At 44.6% G+C, this 22,860-nt stretch overlaps 1 protein-coding gene across 1 annotated transcript; it reads left to right on the forward strand.

The window, feature by feature from the left end:
• Positions 1–238: 238 nt before the first annotated feature.
• LOC310781037 (E3 ubiquitin-protein ligase MARCHF4-like) lies at positions 239–19,283 on the forward strand (the record flags this gene model as incomplete). The annotated part of the gene is made up of 4 exons (XM_083641572.1): positions 239–655; positions 12,465–12,620; positions 14,264–14,456; positions 18,865–19,283. 4 exons carry the CDS (start codon positions 239–241, stop codon positions 19,281–19,283), a joined length of 1,185 nt encoding a protein of 394 aa, XP_083497698.1.
• Between the last annotated feature and the right edge of the window lie 3,577 nt (positions 19,284–22,860).

Raw genomic sequence — 22,860 nt, forward strand, 5'->3', positions numbered from 1 at the left:
TGAAATAGAGAGGCTACTTATGTCTACATAGGACAACTAAAAACGAGACCAAAATCCCTACAAAGACCACTGGAAGACGCCCCCCGCCCGCACCACCCCATCCCATCCCATCCCATTCCCACGACATAGAAGTGCCTGCATGCCGGGCGCACATGCTGTTTCGCTTCCAGCATCATTGCATGGTGGTGCTGCTGTGAATTAGTCGCCGGAGACAGGCTGGTGCTGCGCGGCCAGGGGCATGCTGAAGAGCCGCTGCTGCGTGCTGCTCGGTGACCTGAGAGTGCTCCTGCTCGGGCCACCGGCGGCGACCCCCATGAGCGGACGACAAGACGCGGAGAGCCGTGATGATGATGAGACGACGGGCGCACCTGCCCCCGACAACAACAACACGTTAGTGCGGGAACACCAGCAGCAACATGCGGGGGGGGACTGGACCGCCGCTCCTGCGGGAGGAGCCGCCGGGCCGCCGGGGACAGAGCGACAAGTGGCGGGCTGGGTTGATGCGGCAGAGCTGTCGGCGGCCCTGCGCGTCTGCAGCAGCTCCTCTGATGACTGCTCAAAGGGCAAGCTGGAGGAGAGGTTCTCCCTCACCAGCTACTCTGAGAGCGGCTTCAGGACGCCTGTGTGCAGGATCTGTTTCCAGGGACCAGAGCATGTAAGTCCTCTGTTTGCTGCTGAGCTGTAAGAGGGGGGGGGGTTCTTTTGATTTGCTATTTTGTATTTTTTGTATTTGTCTCATTTGTCTACTTTATTATCCCCCAGGCGAAATGTATCCTCTGCATTTGACCCATATACTAGCCCAGGGGTTCCCAAACCTTTCCGTCCAAGTACCACTATGTACCAAACCAAATTCCCCAGGGACCATTTCCAATAAAATACAATTAGCTGATTGAACCATGCAATAGCAGCAGAAAGGCTAAATGACAATATAAGGCTACTAGCTGGTTCAAAACGGACACACACACCTGCCAACATTAGGCTGAGAAAAGGAGGACCCATTTGAAAATGTTTTTTTTCCCCTCGCCAAAATTTAGCTTAAATTTGGAGTGTTATTTAGCTACCTTCCTAACAAACTAGCATGACATGGTTGGTACAAATCGATTCCTTAGGTCTTCTAGTTTCATATGATACCAGAAACTTCACTCTGGCTTTAAAACTGAGCCTGCTGCAGCCTCTGAAAGTAAATGTTCAAAATTGTGATATTTCCCAAATATCACGATATTTCTGACAATCAGCCCAATCCGGCTACTCCTCAGGGTTAATGTGTATGTAAAAACTTTTTTTTTTCTTTTTCTTTTTTTGCAATTCTCTGGTGGACCACCAGGCGGTCCGCGGACCACAGTTTGGGAACCAGTGTACTAGCCTATATAACCTAGGAGCAGCCGCAATACATTGCCCGGGGACCAACTCAAGTCCGGTTGTTTTTTTGCCAGTGCCTTTGGTCAGGGGCACTGACAGGAGTATTACATTAATTAACCCTCAAATGTGTCTTTGCTAAGATGAGAGATTAATGTCAGCCTGTTATCGTCTATGTCATTAGTCTAAAGATCTTATTCCATAGGGCTAAGAGCAGTATTCATCTCTCTCTCTCTCTCTCTCTCTCTCTCTCTCTCTCTCTCTCTCTCTCTCTCTCTCTCTCTCTCTCTCTCTCTCTCTCTCTCTCAAGGTATGCATATGAGTGAAATCTGTTGGTGTAGTATAATGTATGGTTAGGATGATGAAAACCTGCACACTCGTTTCCCTCCAGGAAACTTGACTGGAGACCACTAGAGATGAACTGATTCATGTTGGCAGAACGTTGCACATTGCAAGCCCAGATATCAGTCAGTGCTTTTTGGAGCGCTGCTATCAGACATTCTTTTACGAGAAGATACTGGTCAAGTTTTCTTTTCCTCTGAGTTAGGCTCACTCACTCCCGGTGTCTTGTTAGGATAATGACACAGCGCTGCCTGCCGGAGAGCTCTCTCAGTCTGCAGCCTGCCCTCATCAGTTTGTGAGGCGTGAAAAGACAGCTAGCAGTGGGAGGATAATGAAAGACCTTGTCGCCCTGGTTGACAAGTGTGGAGGAGACACAGAGATGCCATAACAACTCATTAGAGGCAAACGCTTATACTGTGAATTCATACCGAAACATTATGTGTGTGAAAAATCAAATACTGCGTCTCACTCTGTTGCACACATCCCACCTGAAACAGTTAGAGACATGGTACAAGAGAGAACGTCAGGCGCATTAGTCACACTCTCGTCTCGGGCTTTGAGGCTATATTGACGAATATGTCACACTGCATCAATCAGCAGAGGGAAAACCTGGAGGAGATGGTCCAGGTGTGCCACAATAAATAAGACTAAGTGATAAGAGAAGAGGAAAACCTGGAGGAGATGGTCCAGGTGTGCCACAATAAATAAGACTAAATGATAAGAGAAGAGGAAAACCTGGAGGAGATGGTCCAGGTGTGCCACAATAAATAAGACTAAGTGATAAGAGAAGAGGAAAACCTGGAGGAGATGGTCCAGGTGTGTCACAATAAATAAGACTAAATGATAAGAGAAGAGGAAAACCTGGAGGAGATGGTCCAGGTGTGCCACAGTAAATAAGACTAAATGATAAGAGAAGAGGAAAGCCTGGAGGAGATGGTCCAGGTGTGCCACAATAAATAAGACTAAATGATAAGAGAAGAGGAAAGCCTGGAGGAGATGGTCCAGGTGTGCCACAATAAATAAGACTAAATGATAAGAGAAGAGGAAAACCTGGAGGAGATGGTCCAGGTGTGCCACAATAAATAAGACTAAATGATAAGAGAAGAGGAAAACCTGGAGGAGATGGTCCAGGTGTGCCACAATAAATAAGACTAAGTGATAAGAGAAGAGGGAAGCCTGGAGGAGATGGTCCAGGTGTGTCACAATAAATAAGACTAAATGATAAAAGAAGAGGAAAACCTGGAGGAGATGGTCCAGGTGTGCCACAATAAATAAGACTAAGTGATAAGAGAAGAGGGAAGCCTGGAGGAGATGGTCCAGGTGTGCCACAATAAATAAGACTAAGTGATAAGAGAAGAGGGAAGCCTGGAGGAGATGGTCCAGGTGTGCCACAATAAATAAGACTAAGTGATAAGAGAAGAGGAAAACCTGGAGGAGATGGTCCAGGTGTGCCACAATAAATAAGACTAAATGATAAAAGAAGAGCAGGCTGTTTGTCTGGAGAATGAGCGGGGGGGGGGGGGGGGGTCTGCAGAAAAATATGCAGAAAAATATGAAAGAAGACCAACTAAGATGTAACAAGCATATTTTTTATGATCATACCAATCCACTTTGTGTAGCTTCATCGCTTTATGTTTCAACAACTATAATTACTCCAACAACAAAATCACGTATCATCCCGCCTCGGAGCTTTGCACTTTCAAAATCACGACTGCCATGATGGGATCTCGTTATGAGATTGGCAGATGAGGCCTGGGATCCTTGTTCTTTCAAAAGCTCCACAGATAGGCGGCGCGGTGCAGACAAAATACAGCCTTGGAAAGGTATTGCAGGGCAGGCCCTCCTCCAGCAGCTCCGCCTATACGCTTCCTTGAGACATTGCAGCTGCTCAATAGCACTTGATTTTCTGCCATCTTTTCATTATGCGAGTTCTTATCTATGACCATCCTTCCCTCTCCTATCTTCTCTGCTGTGGGTTTGGGTGAAGTCCAGATATAGATCTGCTGAGGTGTGAAGGTGCTACAGGAGCAGGCGCCTCCATTGGAAAGGGGAGATGAGTGTCTGTGTGTCACTGTGTGATAACAGGCAGTGGGGCTGGGGAGATATTAGTTATCCTCTCTTGTCCCATAGCCTCCAGGATGTCCTGTAGACCAAGGCAGCCAGTATCTGATTTGACAATCCACCTCCAAAACACTTCCATCTCCCGAGCTGTGATACTCCGTGTGAGGAAGGCAGTGAGGGACGTATAGTTTTTAAGTACATCTGCTAGAAAAGGGCCTTTGGCTGTCTGTTTGACAGAGGCAGCCACTGAAAAATGATTGTATTCTGAATAAATAATCCGCCACCAGGACTAAGCTCTCCTAAATAGTCTATGTAATTTTTGTTGAGTCAAATCGATCTTGATGTTGTTAGAATTGTGAAGAATATCAGATGAAGTAAGACCTGGATAATAAATGAATGTGTCGTACTTAAATACCTCGAGTTATTCATCTAGTTTTCATTCACATACAGCAGCTACCTCGAGACGTTTTCATTTTCCATCAGTTCTACTTAGAAAAAGCAAAACAAGAAGCTTAGCAAAGAGCTTGCTTTATTCAAATGTGTGCGCCCCCAGACCACATCACTTATCCGCACAGATCTACTGTGAACCTCTAGTCTCTCAAGCCAGACTGTCTCTCAAACCAGACTGTCTCTCAAACCAGACTGTCTCTCAAGCCAGACTGTCTCTCAAACCAGACTGTCTCTCAAACCAGACTGTCTCTCAAACCAGACTGTCTCTCAAACCAGACTGTCTCTCAAGCCAGACTGTCTCTCAAACCAGACTGTCTCTCAAGCCAGACTGTCTCTCAAGCCAGCCTGTCTCTCAAACCAGACTGTCTCTCAAGCCAGACTGTCTCTCAAACCAGACTGTCTCTCAAACCAGACTGTCTCTCAAACCAGACTGTCTCTCAAACCAGACTGTCTCTCAAACCAGACTGTCTCTCAAGCCAGACTGTCTCTCAAACCAGACTGTCTCTCAAACCAGACTGTCTCTCAAGCCAGACTGTCTCTCAAACCAGACTGTCTCTCAAACCAGACTGTCTCTCAAACCAGACTGTCTCTCAAACCAGACTGTCTCTCAAGCCAGACTGTCTCTCAAACCAGACTGTCTCTCAAACCAGACTGTCTCTCAAGCCAGACTGTCTCTCAAACCAGACTGTCTCTCAAGCCAGACTGTCTCTCAAACCAGACTGTCTCTCAAACCAGACTGTCTCTCAAACCAGACTGTCTCTCAAACCAGACTGTCTCTCAAGCCAGACTGTCTCTCAAACCAGACTGTCTCTCAAACCAGACTGTCTCTCAAACCAGACTGTCTCTCAAGCCAGACTGTCTCTCAAACCAGACTGTCTCTCAAACCAGACTGTCTCTCAAACCAGACTGTCTCTCAAGCCAGACTGTCTCTTCTACATTCTTCCAATGCACCATACAGTCTGTACTTCACCCTACGCCATGTTTGGGCGGTATTAAGGTATTACGGTATACCGGGGTATTTAGAAATACCGACGGTATGATTTTCAATACCGTCAAAACCGTTTTCTATCTTTTTTGGTCAGCCAAAATAGGCGCAAGTGTCCTTGCCTGTGTTGGGCTTATCCAAAATTATTTTTGTTGATTTATTTTTATTCGCCATTTGTAGGCTACTTTTTTAACCTTAATTATAGGCAACATCATACGTGTTACAAGCAACACTATTGTTGAAGACCACTTTAAACTCAACTGAACATGTTACAGGCTTACCCATAACAGTATCCATTCCGTTTAATTGTCATTGTCCATTGAGGACATTTGTTCGTGTAAATAAAGTTTTCTGAAACATAGAAGTAGAATAGAATAGAAGCAACTTTTTTTTTATTGATGGACATGAATTTATACAACAGCCAAGAGAACAAGAGCCAGCAGAGCCCCCCCTGCTGTTTCAACTAATCCCGTCATATACCGTATCCCAGGGTTTAATGTCAGGCAGCTCTGATGAAGGTATGAAAAAATAGATCCCGCCCACAGAGACTGGTCGAAGGAAGTTGGGGGGGCGGGGGGAACTCTTCAGACCGGCGGAAGTTCGATGGTATTCAACTAATCATGACACATGTAAACAAACCGATACAGGTGATTGGAGAAATACGAGCGGAAGGCAGGACATGCGCTCGTGTTTCTCCAATCACCTTTAGGCAGGACATCCGGGACATCCCCCTCTATCATCGCTCTCATTTTCCCTGAGTTTCCCTTTCTGCTTTGACCACCTTTCCCCTGCAGGACGTACAGACGGGCAGGCGGAAGCATTTGAAAATGCGTCTGTTTGAAGTCTTCTTCAGATCTACAGATCAGCAGGAAGTAACTCTGTATCACTGTCCTTGAAGTGGAATCATATGAAAGGAAAGCTGTGGAATATGTCCCTGTTTGAGGGATCCTCTCTTGAAGTGTCGTGCACTATTAATGAAGTGGCCTTTGGGGGCAGACGCTCCTATACACCTACACCAGGGGTGGCCAAACTACGGCCCGCGGGCCAACTGCGGCCCGCTGCCCGTTTTTAAGTGGCCCGCCATGAATTTATCAATTTATTTATTTTTTTTATTTATTTTTTTGCTAAAAACGTTTTTCGGAAAACGAAAACGAAAAAACGAAAACAGGGGAAAAAACGGAAAAACAAAAAAATAAAGAAAAAAAACTTATTCCCCCCATTTTTGTTTTTTCAATTTAAAACCATTGAAAATGGGTTATACTTGAGTACCCTGACCTGGTCTATTTATTTTTAAAAATTTTAATACTGAATGAATGTTTAATACTAATGTTATGTTAAATTATCTCTGTCTTAACCTGTTGGCACAGGAAAAGAACATTTGAAAACATACAGAAATACCCATTGTAATAGGTGAGCACATCAATAAACTACAGTATGTGTCATATTTATTTAGGTAGAAATTAAATTTTTGATGGCACAAGGGTTTTCTGGTCCAATTTTTTTGCCACGCTTAATACTGTTTGGCCCGCGACTCCTTATATTTTTCTGTATGCGGCCCACAACCAAAAACGTTTGGCCACCTCTGACCTACACTATCCTGTCCTCCTCACTTCAGCTGCATGTTAAGAATGGGAGTGTTTAGAAAAGAGGCACTTGCACCAGATTTGTCGGAGGCGCTATGAGAGGCCTTGAGGGGTGGAGTTAGCATCATTGTCTCTGTGCTGGAGCACATCGCTTTCTGCATTCCATCACATCGAAGATGGCTCCTCAGCTGCTTCTTGGGAATGAGATATAAACAAGTTGCATAAGCAAATGAAAGATGTGGGCCCTTGTTAAGGTCTATTGGCAGGAGGCCAGCAGCTATGAAGTCATAAACATTTAATCACAAACCCTCGTTATTGCTCCTCTATTCATTTGCTGTTAATCGCTGCCATTAATAACTACCACCGTAATGTTCCTGCAGAATAGCTGATGAGTGGAGAGTCCGCTGGCATACGTTTTATGAAGGCTGATTATAAATCAATCTAAACTTTGATGCTCTGACTTGGGCCCTTCATTTCTTCAATAGGGTTATTAGAGGGGCGTCTGGGTATTGTAGTATTGTATTGTTCGGAGGGAAGGGGAACTGGCGGGAATAGCGTGATCCTCCCACACGCTACATCCTGCTGGTGAAACTCCTCACTGTCAGGTGAAAAGAAGCGGCTGGCGACCGCACAGGTATCGGAGGAAGCCTGTGCTAAGTCTATAATGGCTCTCCCCAGATCGGCAGAGGGGCTGGCGCAATGACTGGAGAGGGAGTTGGCCAAGTATAATTGGGGAGAATATGGGAGAAAAATAAAAAATATATATAAAAAATTGGGTTATTATAATATACACAATTAATCTATATTTTAAATGACTTGCAGGTTCCTGGAAAAATAAATGCTTTTGGCCCTAACGTCTTTTATGGGCCGATGTAAAAATCGTGTTTTGTTTCTGGGTGAGTGATGATCTCACGCTGTCTCCTTGCCTAGATTTAATGGGGTTCACTCGCCCTGATTTCACACCCTTCAAAACTGTGAACTTCAGTAATTCAGTTTCATGTCATTAGCCAGCCTAACTTAGGACAATATTAAGTGTGCCGAGTTGTTTTTGAGATAGAAATAAATGTAGCACAGAGAAATGTAATAATAGTATGGCCAAAAATACCAAACTCCAGTTATTAATAGAGTATCTTTTTTAAATAATGTTATTCTTCAAATACTGTACTAACGTTGCTGTTTGAGCAGCAATAGGACATGAAGCTGTAGTGTGTGTGGGCTGTGATGCCACGTTTGTTAGCAGACTGTTTTGCTCGCTGTGCGGGCCTCTGTTGCAGGAAAGTGGATGTAGGCTTCAGCTCTTGGCTGTGATCAGGCCCGTCACAGTGAGCGGTCCGATTCCCACTGGACCCGGCACAACTGTTCTGGTGCGCCTGCCAATACACTCCCACCACGGCCATCTGTAGATGGGCCTCCCTGCTCCGTGACCAGGGTGTTGCTCCGTCTGTCAGAGATGTGAGGAGGACAATGATGACGAGGAGCCGTCACTGGGAGCACTGCTTTGTGCTGCTCCCCACAATCTCTGCAATGCTATGCTGCGTGGACAGGGAGTGTGAATACGGAATTAACAATAGGAAAAATTGTACATTTCTCATTTGTATCTCAGGGTGAAAATGCTTTCAGAATCCTGGATGGTGATGATGTTAATCGCAAAGTCTTTTGTGTACTATGCCATGATCGTTTTTTAATTTTTGAAAAGGGGTAAAAACACGCACATCCAGAGCAGAATTGGGCAGGTGCAGAGCTAAAAGTGAACGAAACTGAAAAAGACAGAAAGGCTGGCACACTGCAGGGCTCACTGGTGGCTAACACGTTAGCGCTACAAGCCCTTTTCTTTCTTCTTCAGTGTTTTAATTTTGACCTTGTATTTATCCAGACTGACACAGAGCCAGGAGAGTGGGAGGAGCCAGGAGAGTGGGAGGGTCGTCAGTCACACAGACTGACACACAGCCAGGAGAGTGGGAGGGTCGTCAGTCACACAGACTGACACACAGCCAGGAGAGTGGGAGGGTCGTCAGTCACACAGACTGACACACAGCCAGGAGAGTGGGAGGGTCGTCAGTCACACAGACTGACACACAGCCAGGAGAGTGGGAGGGTCGTCAGTCACACAGACTGACACACAGCCAGGAGAGTGGGAGGGTCGTCAGTCACACAGACTGACACACAGCCAGGAGAGTGGGAGGGTCGTCAGTCACACAGACTGACACACAGCCAGGAGAGTGGGAGGGTCGTCAGTCACACAGACTGACACACAGCCAGGAGAGTGGGAGGAGCCAGGAGAGTGGGAGGGTCGTCAGTCACACAGACTGACACAGAGCCAGGAGAGTGGGAGGAGCCAGGAGAGTGGGAGGGTCGTCAGTCACACAGACTGACACACAGCCAGGAGAGTGGGAGGGTCGTCAGTCACACAGACTGACACACAGCCAGGAGAGTGGGAGGAGCCAGGAGAGTGGGAGGGTCGTCAGTCACACAGACTGACACAGAGCCAGGAGAGTGGGAGGAGCCAGGAGAGTGGGAGGGTCGTCAGTCACACAGACTGACACACAGCCAGGAGAGTGGGAGGGTCGTCAGTCACACAGACTGACACACAGCCAGGAGAGTGGGAGGAGCCAGGAGAGTGGGAGGGTTGTCAGTCACACAGACTGACACAGAGCCAGGAGAGTGGGAGGAGCCAGGAGAGTGGGAGGGTCATCAGTCACACAGACTGACACAGAGCCAGGAGAGTGGGAGGGTCGTCACACAGACTGACACAGAGCCAGGAGAGTGGGAGGAGCCAGGAGAGTGGGAGGAGCCAGGAGAGTGGGAGGGTCGTCACACCAGAAAATGTGGTGATTTTTGTCGTTTTGACTTAAATTGGAGGATGGCACAGCCGTTTATGGGTTGAATTCTATCATCGTTGGAGAAACCCCTTCAAACCCCATAAGATGAGCTGACGAGTAAAAAAAACAAACAAAAAACATTTTGGGGTGTCCTGCTGGTGGGAGTATCCTGGTAACCAGCCCCAATGAATCATTCCTAATGGCTGGTTACCAGGATAGTGGTTGAGTGGTTTAAGGCGGATACTATATAAATGCTATATATAAATACATAAATGTATATTTATAAATGTATTTATATATAAATATATAAATGCTATAAATACTATATATCTTTAATAAAAAAGAGTTGACATTTTTCAGATTTTTCAGGTTTTTCGAACGGCAGCAACAACATGTTGCAACAACGTGCCTCTCTTTCGCCCTCCCCGCCCACATCTTCCCAGCAGGTGTCGATTTTGAGCCGGCCCCTCCATCTGGTCACAAATCTGCCTCTCTGACATCAAGACTGCCGGCCCCCCCTAGGGCTCCAGCTCAAACAGCACTAGCAACAATTGTAATTAATTCTGCTTGTTATTCACTCAAATCAATCACAGTCGCCCAGTCAGGCAGAGAGTGGAGACCGTTATTTATATGAACAGTTATATTTTTATAATTTTAGGCTTTTAGCTCGTGCTCCCATCCAGGATGAGTGCAGGAGTGGAATGAGCTTCTATTCCTCGATGAGCAGCGTTTACTGAAGAGTGCAGCAGCACTCAGACAAGAACATCAACAAGATCATTGGATCCTGTTCAAATTTCACACAGAACATCTAAATGAAGGTGTATGAAGCAGACAGAAGAGGTTTGGTTTGATCATTTCTGTTGCAAGTAGAGAGGGAACGCAAGGAGAGGACATGATTCAGGGGAAAGAGGAAGGGGAGACGTACGGGGAGACGAAGAATTTCTTCATTTTGGGGCTATTTCTTCATCTCTCAACATGTAGGCTATGTGCATCCTATAACATTAACGATGAATCTGAACACACCGCTTGTTTTGTAACGATGAAAAAACATTGCTGTAAACACGACTGTTCCATCACAGTGCATTGACTTGAAGGGCTGCGTTGTTCAGGGTTTGGCATCTTCTCTTGGGCTTTGTTCTTTGACAGAAGCGCCTGTAGCTAATCCCTCATCTCTCAGCTGTGCCAGTAATCCAGCATGTGGACTGTCAAGTAGGCTGTCAACTAGGTGTAATCGCTATGACAACACAAGGCTGTCAACTAGGTGTAATCGCGATGACAACACAAGGCTGTCAACTAGGTGTAACCGCTATGACAACACAAGGCTGTCAACTAGGTGTAATCGCTATGACAACACAAGGCTGTCAACTAGGTGTAATCGCTATGACAACACAAGGCTGTCAACTAGGTGTAATCGCTATGACAACACAAGGCTGTCAACTAGGTGTAATCGCTATGACAACACAAGGCTGTCAACTAGGTGTAATCGCGATGACAACACAAGGCTGTCAACTAGGTGTAATCGCTATGACAACACAAGGCTGTCAACTAGGTGTAATCGCTATGACAACACAACTAGGTGTAATCGCTATGACAACACAAGGCTTTCATGTCACTTCTGAACTGGCATTCTACTGAACAAGATTGTGCCGGCTTTCCTACTCACTGCCTGCCTGCCTTTGTATCAACTTCTGAGGAAATCAATAAGACGTTGCAACGAACTGCAAACATATATCCATATACCTGTAGATGATAGGTGATTTATATTGCCTGTAAAAGGATGTTCTACAGAGAGGGTACATAAGGTGTAATCACTTAGGTAGTGATTGCTATGGGCAGATGGTTCTCCTAAATAGGAACTCACTACTCCACCTAATGTGGCTCCAGTCCATCAATGTTGTGAAGCAGAGAATACTAGTTTGCTTCATCTGCAAGTCTCCAGTATTGCATTGCATTCTGTGTGTTGTTAGGAGGACCATGTTTTTCTTATACAGTACCAGTCAAAGTTTTTGGACATTCATTTCACTATTAGAATACAAGTAAAGACATCAAAACACAAATGGAAGTATGCAGTGAGCAAAAATGTATTCTTATATTTTAGATTCTTTAAAGTAGCCAAGGCTTTGGAAATAAATTCATATTTGTCTAGGAAACGCTTTTCAAGCATTTAAGCATACGCCTTTAGATCAAAATGACAAACATATTAGTACATTCAATCAGGTCTGTGTAAACTTTTAACTGGTAAATCAGTTCAACATACTATACTGTAGGTAGGCACATTTATGTTTGACCTGCACTACAACTTGCTCATACAAGACATCTACCAGAAGTCAAGTAAAATGAAAAAAAAACCCTAAGCCAGGCATGTCCAAAGTCCGGCCCTGGGGCCAATTGCGGCCCGTGGACAGATTTTAAGTGGCCCTCGGCTTGTCTCTCAAAATATACTATATGTGGCCCTCCACACAGTATTGGTTAATCAAGCAAGTTCAATTTGCATTTTTTCCATTCACCTAACGATGACAGCACTATCATACAGTTTGTAGACAAGCACCAAGTAGGAACAGCACATGCAGAACTCATGTTTTCAGATGGTAAACAAAATACAATTGTACGGGATTTATTTTTATTTTTGATGCAAGAAGCAGGTGGCCCCCCGGTATTTTCACATGATCTAATCTGGCCCCCATTCAAAAAGGTTTGGACACCCCTGCCCTAAGCCTAAGATAATAGGATGATCTTAAACTCGGCTGTGAAAGGTTATTTATCAACTTCAATTGTTTATTGTTTATTAAAAGAATTAACTGAATAATAATAAACTCTTGTCCGTTAGCTGTAGTTTTCTGGTGCTGACTTCCTGTCTCTGTCCCACAGGGGGAGCTGCTGAGCCCGTGTCGCTGCAGCGGTTCGGTGCGCTGCACCCACCAGCCCTGCCTCATCAAATGGATCAGTGAGAGAGGCTCCTGGGCCTGTGAGCTATGTTACTACAAATACCAGGTCATTGCCATCAGCACTAAGAACCCACTACAGGTGAGCTATTGGTGTTACAGAGCGAAATGGAAAACAGTGAAAACAGCTGAGCCAGATATTGAATTTAGGGAACATATGGCCAAGATAGTAGAGTAGGTTCTTGGAAATAATTAAGAGAATCTGTAAAGTTAGATTCCAATCAAAAACTCGGAACACTGAGTGCCAAAATATGTGCTTGCAACCATCTCAAGGGGAGAGCTAAGCACCAACCATCTCAAGGGGAGAGCTAAGCACCAACCAACTCAAAGGGAGAGCTAAGCACCAACCAACTCAAGGGGAGAGCTAAGCACCAACCATCTCAAAGGGAGAGCTAAGCACCAACCAACTCAAGGGGAGAGCTACAGTAAGCACCAACCAACTCAAGGGGAGAGCTAAGCACCAACCAACTCAAGGGGAGAGCTAAGCACCAACCAACTCAAGGGGAGAGCTAAGCACCAACCAACTCAAGGGGAGAGCTAAGCACCAACCATCTCAAGGGGAGAGCTAAGCACCAACCATCTCAAGGGGAGAGCTAAGCACCAACCATCTCAAGGGCAGAGCTAAGCACCAACCATCTCAAGGGGAGAGCTAAGCACCAACCAACTCAAGGGCAGAGCTAAGCACCGACCATCTCAAGGGGAGAGCTAAGCACCGACCAACTCAAAAGGAGAGCTAAGCACCGACCAACTCAAGGGGAGAGCTAAGCACCGAACAACTCAAGGGGAGAGCTAAGCACCGACCAACTCAAGGGGAGAGCTAAGCACCGACCAACTCAAGGGGAGAGCTAAGCACCGACCAACTCAAGGGGAGAGCTACGCACCAACCATCTCAAGGGGAGAGCTACGCACCAACCATCTCAAGGGGAGAGCTAAGCACCAACCATCTCAAGGGGAGAGCTAAGCACCAACCAACTCAAGGGGAGAGCTAAGCACCGACCATCTCAAGGGGAGAGCTAAGCACCTAAAACGTTGTTTACGTTTGTTTACAGAAACTCTAGCTCTGCCCAGATCATGAATTGAGAAGGGGGAAAAAAGCTGAGAATGAAAGTTTGTATTTGGTGATATAATCTGTAGGCATTCAATAGACTCCAAGTAGAGATAGATGTTGTCCACCCATTCATTTGTAACTGGAAATACTGCATTTTATAGCAAAAATGAGCACGTTTTTGTTTGATTGCTAAAACTCTTCTCCTCAACTATTGCTGTATCTTGCATGGTTGACTGGAGAGATGGAATTGGACTGGAAATAGAAATGCTGTCAGGACTAGCACTGACCTGGGAAACACAGGACTAGCACTGTCTGACCTGGGAAACACTGTCTTTAGATGTTAATTGATATATTGATTATTGATGATAATTATACCCTGAAGACAACTGCTGAACACGTTGAAGCTTGATGCTTTGGTTGCAACGGATCACTTCAGGAATCTGATGAAGATCCTAAATGTGAATGTTTTAATGGTTTGTGAATGATTTAATTGATGACTGTAGATATTGTTTGTGTCTTTATCGTGTTTGTGTTTCTCTCTACATTGCACTCCTCTCCTACCTACGCAGTTCTTTTCTGAGAACTAACTAAAGGTTCAAAGAAAAACTAACTAACTAAAGGTTCAAAGAAAAACTAAACTAAACTGATTGTACTCTGGACTGTATCTCTGCATGCAGTGGCAGGCCATCTCCCTGACCATGATAGAGAAGGTGCAGATAGCAGCAGCCATCTTGGGCTCCCTGTTCCTGATGGCCAGCATCTCCTGGCTGGTGTGGTCGTCTTTCAGCCCCTCAGCCCGCTGGCAGCGCCAAGACCTGCTGTTCCAGATCTGCTACGGCATGTACGGCTTCATGGACGTCGTCTGCATTGGTAAGGTGCTAATATTCATATTACAGGGGATTGGTTCATTACTTTACTTCATTACCCACACAGACTGACTAGATACAGACTGACTAGATACAGACTGACTAGATACAGACTGACTAGATACAGTCAGTCTGTGTGGGAACAGCCACAAAATGTTACTACGGCTGCCTGGCGTGCGAGACTAAACAGTCGGGGAAATCCCATATATCTCAATCTGACTCACCAGCGGAAGGTGCTGCGGCTCTACACTACAGGGTTGGGGATTCAAGAGCAGGTCCATAGACGTCTGTTCAGATGTGCGTTGAATCCCTGATCCTGTCTGCCTAGGCTGGGCTAGCAGCTAAATGCTAACTATGCTGAATGGGGAATATGGGAGGATTTCCCCCATGCTAACCCATTGACCACGCGTCTATGACGAGACACCGCCTGAATGTATGGTTGGAATTGTTTTGAAATGGCCTTGTGATTTTGGATCAAATATAATTGGAGTACGTACATCTTTACATTGGATTCTGAGATTAATATTAAAAGGAGAACTTCACCGAAAAACAATGCAGATTTATTTTGCACATGATCTCACACATATCCGAAAACTGTAAACAGTTTTGAACACATTCATTTAGTTTGACAGTTATTGAGCGTTGATTTAAGTTGTGGACCAGTGATGTCATTTGTGCATGACTTAACTCAAATCAACTCTCTGGGCGTCCGGGTAGTAGTGTAGCGGTAGATTCCCTGCCCTTCAACACGAGGGTCACAGGTTCGCGCCCCTGTGTTACCTCCGGCTTGGTCGGGCGTCCATACAGGCACGATTGGCTGTGTCTGCAGGTGGGAAGCCGGAAAGTGAGGGTATGTGTCCTGGTCGCTGCACTAGCGCCTCCTCTGGTCGGTCGGGGCGCCTGTTCGGGGCGGAAGGGAACTGGTGGGAATAGCGTGATCCTCCCACGAGCTCCTGCTGTCAGGGTGGCTGGCAACTGCACATGTATCGGAGGAAGCGTGTGTCTCTATGGCTCCTCCCCAGATCGGCTTCAACAATATTTGTGTGTTACAGTGTTGAAAGACGATGAGATGCTGGGTCAAAATGGACTTGATAAATAAATGAAACCGGCATGCAGCATGTTTCCAAGTGTCAGTACAGCCTCCCTATCCTCTGACACGACCTCAGAGACAAAACTGTCACGGCGCATTTTCAACTATTTTCTGAACTTGTGTGGGAGTCGTAATTGAAGCTCTAAACCCGGAGGAAATGGTGTAGCGTCGCTCCTCTCCAGCTTGGCTGCCTGTGTGCTCCGATGACTGTTTGATGGCATCTCACATTGAGAAGAACCTAACTGCCACTGCAGCAGACAGCAAGATGAGAGGAGGAGGAGATTTATTGTCTCCGGTTTGGTAGCAGGGATCGACTGTGGAGTCATTAAGTCTGCACTTTACACAGATTAGCTCGTCACCTGGCAGACATTCAAGAGAAAAGACTTGACTTTCTCTTATCAGCAGACAGAGACGGAGTGGGAGAGAAACAGAACCGGGAAGGTGAAACAGCATTTCTTATCATTAAACTGGGTAAACAAACAGAGGAGAGTGGGATTATTACCTGTCCATACTTGGGGAAACTGCTCGCACTGCGGTTGCTGCACGGCTTGAAGCTTAGGCTCATATGCAATGATGACAATATTATACTAATTATTAGAACACGGCTCTCTTGAATACTCGATTCTGATTGGTCAATCAACAATATTCACCGGTCATTATTTCTCGACAACCGACCGCTGCTCTGCCACACCTGGATTAATCAGTTGATAAGAGCTTTTTGTCAGCAAGACACTACTAATTAGGCCAACCAGTTGCAGCTGTGGTGTCTTGTGTGCCAATTACGAATGAAACCGCTTTGTCGTTGAAAACGCTATTAAAAAATCTATTTGAATAATTATTTTTGTCAGATTATTGAATGATTTAGTTGTAGGCCGTGTTCTAAGCGGGATAATGTATATTGAGGCGGTGATTACTGGGAAATAATGACCTTCAGGTGAACGATTAAGCCCTCCGCTGGCGCGTCGGGCTCAATCCACCTGTCGGTCATTATTTCCCCCGTAATCACCGCCTCAATATACATTATCCCTTACATATACAACAGTTAGTTCCGGCCGGGCAATTTGATTGGACAAGAGGGATCCCACCAGTGCCAATATTTCATGATAACGCACTGGCGCTTCACTGTGTGTAGATCACTCCGCTTCACAGCTGCGCTAATCAACAAAACGCTTCACAGCTGTAGAGTAGACAGTAGTAAAGTAGACAGCCTGCAGTTAATTAGGCTGATTAGGCTACATTTTCGGCAAAGCAGAAAGCTGAGGGAATATATTTTTGTTGGCGGAGGAATAAATAGAGAAATCATATATTTTCTCAGCTTTTTGTCATTTTTTTAATCAGCTTTGTTTAATAGAACTGTTGTATAAAAGCAATATCACACTCGAGGTCGTGCTGTTGTTGTCTAATATCGTCACAGCTGTGATTATCTTCGGCACTCGGCCTGCGGCCTCGTGCCTACGACCGAGTCACAGCAGTGCCGATATTAGCCAACAACCGCACTCCCTCTCGTGGGATATTGCTTAATTGTAAGGAAATACGTAGTGAGCCATTATAATATAATTATGTTGCTCTATAATGAATACAACGGCAATATGTTTTGTTGGCTATAACGATAGTGATGCTACTGTCGAAGCACAAGATCCCCTTTACATGAATTGACTATGACAGAAACAGGCTGTAAAATCTTGGGCTCCAGGCATCTCTTCTGACAGATAATGATTTCAATTTTCCAGCATACTGAGTTCAATCTGGACGAATCAATAAGCAATTTTGAACTGTGATAAGATATTATTGAACAAACCCACAGAACGAATACATCATCTTTGCTAACCTAAAACCTAAAATTGCTGTGTATTAGTGTTGCAGGTTGTACCATGTCTTACAGAAATAAAGATCTTCTATTTGGGGTTACGGTGCGATGCTTTAAGATTACTTTCTGTGGGCTTCACCTTCACCGTCTGCCTGCCTTAAAGGAGAATTTCGGTTTTTTTGAACCTGGACCCATCTCCTGGCATTAATTAAGATCTGACGACTCACCCAGTGATCTCCGCGGCGTTTCTGGCCGTCCTAGCGTTGTTTTGAGATCAATAGGGTCCAAGTCAGTTGTAAAATGGAGCTGATTTGGGGCCAAGTGTGAGCCTGTCTTTACTGCATCTAAATAGCTATTTTTACTCCCGTTTTCGCCAAATATCGTCAGAATCTGATCCCTCAAGAAGCACCACAGTGATATTTCGCCAAAGGCTGTTTCCTGGAGTCCCACAGGGATCAAATTACCTCAAACGTGATCTCAGTCACCAAGTCTCGTGAAGTCCCGCGATACTTTCCTGCTGACTGGCCAAGTACAGGCAGGACGCTTTGCGGTGGTGGTTTTAGCGTAACCTATGTGGGGTTTGGCATAACCTTCGTTATTTCGAATCCCACGCCTTCTTAACAGTCGAGAAAAATAAAAAAAATAGAAGGCTCTTAAGAAGCATCTTAACTGGAGCTGTCCACCATCTCGATGTGAGAGGTCCTCTGCGGCCCACTTGATGGCACTCTGAGCCCACCAGTGGGCCACGACACAGTGGTTGAGAAACACTGTTGTAGAATAACCTAATCATGGTCATGTTAAACAATATTAAACATTATTTATTTCAGACATGGACTGCAGTTCAAATTGCTTTATATACACAGCATACAACAAAACAGAGAAACACTACAGAATTTAAGCGACCTTGGGTTCTGTGAAAGGTGCTATATAAATCCGCAAGATTATAAAAGGAATCCATTCTGATTAGAGAAATATAGCCTACAGTAAAACATTTAAAACACAAGTAACCATACATACAGGGGAGATTTTCAAGTGTTCCCCAATTTTAAACACTAAAGGGTGCATGAAAGAAAGGAAAAAGGGAAAAACACAAGAGGAACAAGTATCTCCTTTTGCCTGACGCGGCTGGATCTGCCAGTGTTTTGTCATTAAGAAGGTGTTAAGAAGGCTCCAGACCCTTCTTACAAAACCTTCTTAACGAAAGATCATCTTAGCGCTAAGAAGCTTTTGGGAAACGCAGCCTTCTTAACGGAGGATAATTGGAAGATAATTTTAGGCTAAGAAGCAATCGGGAAACGCGTTGGCTTCGTTGGCTTCTTACGGGAGCCTTAAGAAGGGTCAAAGAAGCTTCTTAGCGCTAAGAAGCTTTTGGGAAACGCATGCCTTCGTAAAGAAGCAATTGGGAAACGCGTTTGCTTCTTAAGGGGGCCTTAAGAAGGGTTGAATTAGCTTCTTAGCGCAAAGAAGCTTTTGGGAAACCCAGCCATTGTCTAATTGATGTTCTGATCTCCACAGCGCTAATTGTCCACGAGGGACCCTCTGTGTTTCGCATCTTCCACCGCTGGCAGGCTGTGAACCAGCAGTGGAAGGTCCTGAACTATGACAAGTCTATGGACAGCGTCGACCTGAAGCAGGCCGCCGTGGAGAGGACGCTCTCTCAACCCAGCCAGGGCTATCAGACTGGGGTAGGAGTGTCCACCTCCACCTCCTCCCTGATGGTGGTAGCCTCCACCACCCCCGGCTCCAACGCTACCACCGTGGTGACGGCCACAGGAGGAGGAGGAGCGGGTGCGCACGATGACCCCGGCACAGTGCCCGACCAACACTGTCCCTACAGCATCCTCCACCTCCTCAGCCAGCTGAGGCAGCCCGAGGCCCGCGGCCAGCCCAGCAGCAGCACACGAGAACTGGTCATGAGGGTCACTACGGTCTGAGGATTCAGTTTGAGGCCTTTATCCTGCGCGGAGGTGGAAGGTTTATGAAGTGGCAGACACATGGTCAAACAGGGTTTTGCCCTCACTGCACTGGACTAATACAATGTTCTTGTTTGTTTCAAATGCATCTCTGATGTCCGTACATGGATTGAATAAAAGTCAAAGTTGTTTGTTTGCAGAATGGGTTGGAAAATAATTACTTGGGGGGATTCTTATAATAATTATGATTTTTTTTTCAATCAGGACTTCTGTCTATATCACGTGACAATAATGCAACAAAAAAAAATCATGTTTTGAACAATTTAATTCTCTCTTCTCTTGTCAGCAATACTAGCTAGAGCTAGACATTTTGATGTACTGAATGTTTATACAGTAGTTACAGTCCTATTCACAAATCAATTAATTGCATAATTAGTTGGGCAAAATCAGTTTCTCCTCAAAAGGAGTAGTGTCATTTGCAGGCCATGTGGCATACATTCATTTCTGTCTATATCTCCAGCTCCCAGAGCCAATGGTTTCCCAGTTTCCTCTTTTATCAAAATCAGATAATGCTCTTTGTCTTTGACACTTCGTGTCCGTGAAGATCACTGTCCATCACAAAGGAACACTAGAGCGCAGAAGCATGCTGTGCTGTGGGACGGCAGAAGCACTGTTAGAAACATTCTCATAGCAGGGCATTTATTGATGTCCCCCAACTTTCTTCTGCATCAACAGATTGCTTCTGTGACCGTAGGCAGGGGGGCCTGTGTGTTACTGTAGCTCATTAGGACATGAGGCCTGTGTGTTACTGTAGCTCATTAGGACATGGTTTCCCAAAAACATTTTGCAGCTCATGTTATTCATCATAAGAAGAAGAAAAGGCAGCAAAGATGATCGTAGTGTTCAAATGTTTTTGAGCCTCATTAAATGAAAGCACATCATTAGCTCAAAAAGACATCAGATATCATCTGCATTCGTCAAAGTGATGCTGGCGCTCTATATCATGCAATTATGCATTGTCGGCTATCATTTTTGATTGTTTTATTTATTCCAGTAGATTTTTGTAACACAGCAGTTATTCCGAAGAAATGAATAATTGAAGAACAATAAGAACAATGATTGAACTATCTGAGAATTTGATTAAGCTGAATGCAACTTGTAACGTGCACGGTTTGTTTTCTGAACTCTGCATTCTGTGTAGCCTTTACTATTATTTCTCGTTCATTTTTGCATGATCTGGTGAATGTTATACTTTGCTCTTCTGCTATAATCATATGCCGGGCGTTCAGCATGTGCCGAGAATCAGGGAGCTCCATGATTTTCTGCTGAATTATTCAAGACAGCGACTGCTGATATCGAGAGCTACTGTACAACAGCAACTTGCAAGGAGCTGGGAGGTTACAGAGAGTTCAGCGGGAATCCGTTGCCTCAGTCCTCTTCACACCCTGTCGGTGTCACTATGAGTTCACTCTGCACACACACCTGGCTTTGATGAAGCCCAAATCAAAGGCTCGTTCACACTGGACTCGAGAAGGAACAAGTCAAATCAAATCAACTTCATGGGAATTAATTTAATGTCCTCCTTAAGGATTAGTATGGCGAGCGTCATTTGCACAGCTTTAAATATTTAAATGTACTATGTTGCATTATGTTGATATATCTGTTTCATGCAGAGGAAAGAAAATCCTGCCTGTAGTTCAGTTGTGAAGACATGATACACCGGCTATTTTTAATGCTGTATCAGCCATTTAATGTTATCTCTGTTCTCAACATCATCTATTTGAAACAATACACCAACCCCTACAGGGTATTGCATTTTGCACATTTTATACAGCTTCAATTTAAGGACTGGATACCTTTGCGAAATCTCCAGGTTTAATTTAATCACTAGATAGTTTTTGCCCCTCAGAAATAATATAAAGAAATTAACATCAAAGCCAAATCGAAACCAAGGCAGATTTTTGTGTTTGCCATTTCCAAGTCAAAGGAATTATAAGAGCCAAATCATTCAATAAACTCTGACAAATCAGATTTTCTTTAAATTAAATCATCAAGTTTCTATTTATAGTTTTTATAGTTTCTATAGACTTTTTGCAGAGCTATGTTTATTATATCTGTGTATGATTGCAAGATGCCAGATTTAGGGTCTTCTCTCTCATTGGTTTCATCTGGGCTGCAACTAACGATTTTCATTGTCGATGAATCTGTCGATGATTTTCACGATTCATCTATTAGTTTTCTGGTCTATTAAATGTCAGAAAATGGTGAAAAATGTAAATCAGTGTTCCCCAAAGCCAAAGATGGCGTCCTCAAATGTCTTGTTTTGTCCAAAATCCAAAGATATTCCGTTTACTGTCATAGTATAGTGTATATAGTGTATATATATAGCCATAGAGTATAAAGAACCCAGAAAATATTCACATTTAAGAAGCTTGAATAAATTATTTTCTTTTTTTCTTAAAAAAAATATTCAAACTAATAAATAATCAATAAATAATCGGTTGACAACTAATCAATTAATCATTGCAGCTCTACTTTCCTGACCCCAAAAAAACTGCCCAAAAAAATGATGTTTGCAGACTATAGCCTATAGAACACTAATGCTAATATGTTATTCAAACAGGTGATTTCAAGTCTGAATCATACTGTCAAATAACAGCAACTTCACTCCTCTGAACTTCTCTGTCCTCTGAAAATGGATGGATCTTGAGGAGTTGCTTCTTTTCTGGTGAGATGAAATGACAGGGCAGGTGCTGTATAGCCGGTGGCCAGCATCGCTCAAACACAATACTGGAGAAATCAGTAGTGAATTATTCTCACCATCATGTTTTTTGCAGCTAGTGTCCCCCCTGGTGTCTCATTCAGGCACTGCACTTGAGGACTTGCAAAACCTCTCCCCTGTTTGCCACCATCACGCCTCTGTCTCACAGTTTGTGCGCTCTTCCCTTGATAACCTGTTACAGTTGCAAAAATGCAGTTAAAACTTTGACCTTCAGCGGATGCAGCAAAGTTACAATGAACGAGTAATATAGGTGTCAAGTGCATTTCCACAGGATACTGTTATGGGGATTGAACCTGTGACCTGCTAGTGGCGGGATGAGCTCTCCGAGCACTAGAGTGTGAAACAGTTTTGATATCATAAACTGTGGCATGATGGAGGCTCATTAGTCCCAGGACATTTAGACGTTCTGCCAGTATCTGAAGAAAAAAACCTTGATTTGATCAAAGGATTTTAGATGTTCGACGATTTCATCGGAATATTGTTGCTATAGAAACAGTTTGGACTCAAGTCTATTTCCTGTCAGTTATTGTAGCAACCTACTTTAGACCGTCAAGGATTAGCAACCACTGCAACAGGAAATATGAATGTTTATGTTGTCAAGTTGAAACGGTCTACAGTAGTGATGATAGTCACCCTGTAGTAGGGTATCAGTACAGTAGGTTACTACTCTGTATGAAAGTTGTGGAGGCCTCTATACTGCTTGATGGGCATACATTACGGCAGTCCATTTTTCCATCTTCTCATCTAGCACAATTGGTCCACCTGTAATCGCTCATGTCATCTAGATGCAGGAGGCCATTTCAAAGATTGTTCGCC

This window comes from Poromitra crassiceps, assembly GCF_964638095.1.
Source record: "Poromitra crassiceps genome assembly, chromosome: 8".
Classification (NCBI taxonomy): Eukaryota; Metazoa; Chordata; class Actinopteri; order Beryciformes; family Melamphaidae; genus Poromitra; species Poromitra crassiceps.